At 35.4% G+C, this 7,042-nt stretch overlaps 1 protein-coding gene across 1 annotated transcript; it reads right to left on the reverse strand.

Moving 5' to 3' along the window:
* Positions 1 to 695: 695 nt before the first annotated feature.
* Positions 696 to 6,668, reverse strand: LOC129676388 (vomeronasal type-2 receptor 116-like; the record flags this gene model as incomplete). Its single annotated transcript, XM_055606736.1, has 2 exons — positions 696 to 1,594; positions 6,525 to 6,668. Coding segments are annotated over 2 exons (1,043 nt in total), but the record flags the coding sequence as incomplete, so codon positions are not given.
* Between the last annotated feature and the right edge of the window lie 374 nt (positions 6,669 to 7,042).

The raw sequence follows: 7,042 nt of genomic DNA on the forward strand, positions 1-7,042 counted from the left end.
TGGGTTACCTAAATTATGTTTTTTTTTTACTTACATCTATTTATATGTATGATATTTATCATGATAAACATATCTATGAGTTTCCATTTCCTACCTATTGTGAACAGAATAGCAATGAAGGTGACTGAGCAAGTATTTGTAGAGTGGGATGTCGAGTCATTTTTACGTATGTCAAAGAAAAGTGAGAAGAGTCAGGCAGCAGATTTATAATTTCTGTTTAGAAAATTCTCTACTCTGATTTCTGGAATGGCTCAACCTGTTTAAAAGACACACCATGGACCCCTTTCCAGAAATTGATTTTCATGCCTCGTCTATAGAAAAATCTCAGATATCACCCGAAGCCCTGTATACTCCCCAAAATAACAAAGAAAACAAGTATTTGTTCATGTACTATTTATCTCAATTACTATCATGTAATTACATTTTGAATATGTATATTCTCCAAAAATTAATAAAAACATGCATAACTTACTAAAATGTGTTTTCAGCAGCAGCTTCTATTCTAAAATAGAATGTCTGTTATTGTTCTACAAAGTGAGGGGCTCTTATTTTGTTTAAATATACATTTAAGAAAAAGTTACTTAAAAGTTACTTTAAGTTACTTAAAAAGTTACTTAAAAATTACTTAAAAATAATTTAATTTTAGTATACTAATAGGTTTTATTAGTAAAAAGAAAACTAATATATCAAAATGATCATGTTTTATTTTTAATACATCTCAAAGAGTTTTTATCAGGTCTTAAGAGAACAATGTAGCACTTAGGGAAGAAGATGCACCCCAGCAGCCCTGCACTAGAGGCCAATATGGAGAAGACCTCCACAGACACAACAGCTTTGCCCTTGGTGCTCTGGTAGACAGGGATGAAGATGACCCAGACACTGAAGAAGACCAGAATTCTGAATGTCAGGAACTTGGCCTCATTGAATGTGTCAGGCAGGTTCCTTACCAGGAAAGCCATAGTGAAGCTGCCTAAGGCCAGGGTCCCTAAGTAAGCCAGCACACAGTAGAAAGCAGTGACTGAGCCCTTGTTGCATAAAATGATGACTTGAGCATGTTCAGAGTGAGCATCTGTGTCAATATGGGGAGGAGAGGTTCCCAGCCAGACTCCAGACAGAATTAGTTGGATCAGGACACAGATGGGGATGACAACATTATAGATGCCTGAAACAAACAACCTTCTCATTGTTCTCCCTGGTTTCATGACTCTAAAGGCCAGAATTACAGTTATAGTTTTTGCCAAAACGGTAGAAATAGCCAAGGTGAACACAAGTGCAAATGTTATCTGTTGAAGTATGCAGGAGACATTGTTTGGGTGTCCAATGAAGAAAAAGGAGCAGAGGAAGCAGAAGAGGATGGAGATGAGCAGGATGTAGCTGAAAGTCCTGTTATTAGCCTTAACAATGGCTGATTCTCGGTGTTTAAGGAAGATCCCCAAAACTGCAGTTGTGCTGACAGATAAGAACAGAGCTGTGCAGGCCAGAGCCATGCCCAGAGGATCTTCAAAGGACAAGAAGGTCACTGTCTTGGGCAGGCAATAGTTTCTCTCAGGGTTTGGGTACTCTTGACTTGGGCAAGGGATGCACACCTGCTGATCTGTGGGGAGGAAGTGAATCAACATTTCAGCTTTTACAATTATTTAGTCATTGTACATTTAATTCATGAGAGTGCTTTCCATTGATGTGTGTAGCTTGGCATATTCTCCTTCCTGATTCTGCCAAGGAAGGATCTCTTTATAATTCCCATTTGTACTGTTTATCTTGTTTAATGCACAATAAGCTTTCTGCTGAAGAATTTATCAATTTCTTCAGGGCAGTGAAATCTATATATTACTCATATTCAGATGAAGTAATACTGTCAAGCAATCCTTAGAATGCTTTTTTATATACTGTGAGTTTCTAAGTATGTTCACAAAGTATTTTGATCACATCCGTGTATAAAAATATACTTCCTTGATTCAACCATTATGGGTTCTTCTAATTTTTTTTTTTGTTACTCACAATTTCGGTGGATATTTGTTACCCCACTTCTATATAATTTTTCTAAAGTAATATGGGAGTAAGTTAGATCTGACCTCCATGGACTATGGAGGAATTCTGATTTGGCAGTAAATTATACAACACTTGCATCAACAAACAGCAGCTATCTGCTCAAATCAACCAGTACCTATCTCAGCTGTGGAAGTTGCAAATAAATTTCTATAGACTTTGACATCCTTTGACTCAGGACAGGAATCATAATCTTTCATTGTTAATTCCAGAATAATCCTGGAAATTGTTCTAATTTTTACTCTTGTTCTTTCAGTAATATTCTGAAGACTAAAAAATGACCTACATGTCATATAATAGTACCATAAATCTATAAAATATTAAATCAGAAAGGGAGAATGACAAATGCCAAGGCTGTTTGATGTCCAAGGGAGGCTTCCTTTTTTTCTGTAAAGGAAGGGAAGAGGGGCACATGCATTGGGAGGTGAGGTGGGAGGGAGGGACTGTAAGGAGAGGTGTGAGCAGATGCTGCAATAGTACATGAACAATTTAATAATATATTTAAAAAGATAATTAGATTGTAATAAAATTCAATGAAATAGAAGCCAAGAAAACAATACATAGAATTAACCAACAAAGATCTGAATCGTTCTAACTATAAACAATATTAACATATTCTTGAATCAAGTAAATCAAAGAAAGAAATAAACAATTAACAGAATCACATTAACAATCAAATTAAAAGAATCACAAATGACAGAAAAAAACATTACTACAGAAACCAAAAAATTCAGAATATTATAAGGAAACATTTAAAAAGTGCTCTATTCCAGTAAGCTTAAAAATTTACATGAGATGGATAAGCTTTAGATTTCCCCAAGCAACAATGATTCAAACAGGAATTCAGAAATAATTCAACTACATAAATGCATCCAGACCCATGAGGAAATTCAAAAGGTCACAAAAGCCTCAGACCAAAAAAAGGAAGAAAAGATGAAAGATCAAAAAATGGAGAATCCAAGATGGTGGAGACCTGTGTGTACTGTATCTGAGAGGCAGAGGTTCAGAGACTCTGAAACCAGTGAGTGGACAGGCAGCTAGATCCAGAGCATCAACTTAGGTGCTTCCAGTTCTGGATGGGACATTCAGGAATTTGAATTGATTTGATCCAGGTCCCCACTTATCATCTCCTGGGTCCAGAATTAAATGGACATAATAGATGTCTACAGAACTTTTCACCCCAACACAAAAGAGTATACATTCTTCTTAGCACCCCATGTAAACTTCTCCAAAATTGACCATATAGTTGGGCACAAAGCAAGTCTCCATGGATACAAGAATACTAAAATAATCCCCTGTATCCATTTATACCACCATGTTCTAAACCTGGATCTCAACAATGACAGAAATAGCAAAACACAAAAACACACGTGGAACCCGAGTAACTCTCTACCCAATGAGAAGTGTCAGTGAAGAAGTAAAGTAATCAAAGATTTCCTAGAATACAATGAAAATGAAGGCACACCATGCCCAAACTTATGGGACACAATGAAAGCAGTGCTTACAAGAAAGTTGATAGCACTCAATGCCTTCTTAAGGAAATTTGAGACATCTCATACAAGCAATATAATGACCACCTGAAAGACCTAGAAAAAAAATAACAAAAAAGATATAGATACACCCAAGAGAAGTAGATGGCTGGAAATAATCAAACTCAGTGCTGAAATCGATATACTAAAACCAAAATGATTCAAAAAGCCAACAAAACCAAAGGCTGGTTCTTTGAGAAAATCAACAGCATAAACAAACCCTGAACCAAAGTAACAAAAGGCAGAAAGACACTATCAAAATGAACAAAGTAGAAAATGAAAAGGGGGACATAAGGACAGACATCAAAGAAATAAAAAAGAATCTTTAAATAGTACTTCAAAAGCCTATACTTTACAAAAACTTTATGTAGAATGGACAATTTTCTTGATAGATTCCACTTACCAACATGAAATCAAGATCAGTTAAATAAATTAAGTAGGCCTATCTCCCCCAAGTAAATAGAAGTAATCATCAAAAGTACTCTTCCTAAAAAGCCCTGAGCCAGAGGGTTTCAGCGAAATATTCTACCAGACCTTCAGAAAAGTGCTAACTAAATCCAATACTCTTTAAACCATTCACAAAATAGAAACAGAAGAAACATTACCAACCTCATTCTATGAGATCACAGTCACCTTGATACCTAAACTGCACAAAGAGCCAAGAAAGAGATCTTCAGAGTAATTTTCTTTATGAACATTGATGCAAAAATGCTCAATAAAATACTCGCAAACAGAATCCAAGAACACATTAAAGGTATCATTGGCTACCACTAAGTAGGCTTCATTCCAGGCATATACTGATGCTTCAATCTACAGAAATCCACCAATAAAATGCATCATACAAACACACTGAAAGAAAAAAAAATAAACAACAACCCATGATCATCTCCTTAGATGCCTAACAAACATTTGACAAAATCCAACACCCGTTCATGTTTAAAGTCTTGGAGATATCAGGAATACAAGGCACATACCTAAACATAGTAGGGACAGTATATAGCAAGGCTATAGCCAACATCAAACTAAATGGAGAAAAACTTAAAACAATCCTACTGAAATCAGGACAAGGCAAGGATGCCCACTCTCTCCATATCTCTTCAACATAATACTTGAAGTCATATAGCACACTGCAAGAAATTTATCCCCTGGTAGCATTATATTATAGAATATAAAGAATTTTTAATTAATCTTTCAACATTTTATTGTTTTAAATAAAAGATAAAAAGTTCTGTTTTTTGTAAAATTTCCTAATGGTTGGTTTTTTTTCAGTTTAATAAATAATAATAGATTCTCATCATTATAATAATGCTTATTCCTTCTGACTTTTAAATTTTTATTGCCACAGACCTGCCAAGTCGGGCTCCTGTCGTACGCGGGAGAACAAGGTTTGGACAGGAAGACACGGTTTCGGTGATGAATTGACAGAGACACCTTGATGGTTTTGACTCTGCTGCAACTTTACTGAAGTCAAGCTAGTATTTTTATAGTGATCTCACAAGGAAGCACCTTAAAATTGACATGCTTTCCAGAACATTCAGACTTTTACCAAGGATACAAAGTTTATGTTTTAATATAGGGCATTGCCCACAAGAAATCTTTGCCTAGAAACTTTCTGATCAACGCAAACAAGAAACAAAAACCTCATATTATGGTTTCATTATCACTGACTAGTGAAGAGGAAAGTCAGGAGCTGTAATAGTCCTCCAAGCCAAGTCGAATACCTGCCAAAGTCTAAACACACCTTTGTCAACCATCCTCCCTTATGTCCTGCTAAAGATTTATGATCTTCCCTAGGAACAAGACGCTGAAGGGAGGGGTAAACTTGTGCCATCTGTACTTCTCATGTTATTTTTTCTTAAAAAGGAGCCTATTATTTTTTCACTATTCTTAATGCCTATTAATGCTAAATCTAATTCATTACTTTTAAACTTATTCCTTTTACATTCTATTTTTATTAAAACCTTTAACAATCTACTAATAATAAATTTCTTTATAAAATTAGTTGTGCTGTTTCAGGAGTCACAGAGAAAGATCAAAAAACTCATTAAACCAGCCCCAGAGCCACAAATGAAAAAACATAGAAATCTCAGAATACATCTCTTTTCTAAGTGGGATGAGTCTGCCAGGGACCTTACAGGGGGCAAATTTCCAAAGAAAGCATATCCTTCACCCTGTAATATATGCTACTATGGTGACACTGGCATAGGTGTAACATTTTATAAAAATTTTCATTTTTAAAATAACATATTTGCCTCACTATATCTTTTCTTGTTCTTTCCAGACCTTCTCCTGGACCCTTGTTATATTTATTATCTCTCAAATTCATGGACTCTTTCTCATTAAATGTTGTATTTGTGTCTTTGTGTGTGTGTTTATATTCATAAATACTACTTGCTCATTCCATGTGATGTTACATGTATATGTTATCACATGGTTGACCACAACCTTAAACAGGCAGCCATACTTTCACTTACGATGATTGGCTTTTTCTGGTATCGTTGAAACTTGAAATGTCAACTATAATTGTTTTAATTACAGTTCCATTTCTTGTGCATTGAGGAAACAATTACACATCTACTTTTCCTGGAGTTACTTTCAGGCACCAATCATTACATTTGTTTATTACAGAAATATAAATTGATCTTGGGCAACTGGATATCTCACATTCAATGGTGAGCCTATAGCATGTATCACTGTAAGAGTTGAGACGGCCATTCTATGAACCAAAAGGAAGAATTTTTTAAGTAGCTTGATTTTTGACACAATAGCAAGAGAACTGCCACTCAAACCTTCACATATTGTGAGGAATCAGCACTGGTTACCAATGTATTCAGGGATGAGTGAAAGAGCCATAAGGAAGAGCAATACATTATGATACCACGGTCACTTCTTAGCTTTCCCGTTGTACATTCCCAAACAGTTTGAGGACAGATATATTTTTTTTTATACCTGTCTGGTTGGAAATGTACTGCTCTGGACAAAATACACAAGAAAAACAGCAGACAGGTCTTTCTTCTTGTAGAACTTTCCAGAATCCTGGACCACAGCTCTGTGCACATACAGATTGAGGAGTATGAGGGCAATACAGAAAAACTGGTAGTAATATTTTACATTAATTTAAAATACTTTAGGCTAAATAGCTTAAATGCATACATCCTATGTAAAATCTATGTATTTATGAGGAACTCAGAGGTTTTAATATGGGAGTGTAGAATGGAGTAATTTAGCATATTTCCCAATGCTAAATGGTCAACATCCCTTTATGGTGTCTAAACTATGACTCACTTTTTCCTAGCCTTTGTGAAATGTGTACAATATCAATATATTCTTTCCTGTGAGGCAGCAAGCCAGAATTCATTTTCATATAAATTATGGAACTGTTGGATTGTCAGACAGAAACCCAGTCACTCCTGACTAATCTATTTCTACCTTTACATTTCTAGTCCTGTAGTAATACCCACACACTC

This window comes from Psammomys obesus, unplaced genomic scaffold (assembly GCF_907164565.1).
Source record: "Psammomys obesus unplaced genomic scaffold, mPsaObe1.curated_primary_1811, whole genome shotgun sequence".
NCBI classification, from domain to species: Eukaryota; Metazoa; Chordata; class Mammalia; order Rodentia; family Muridae; genus Psammomys; species Psammomys obesus.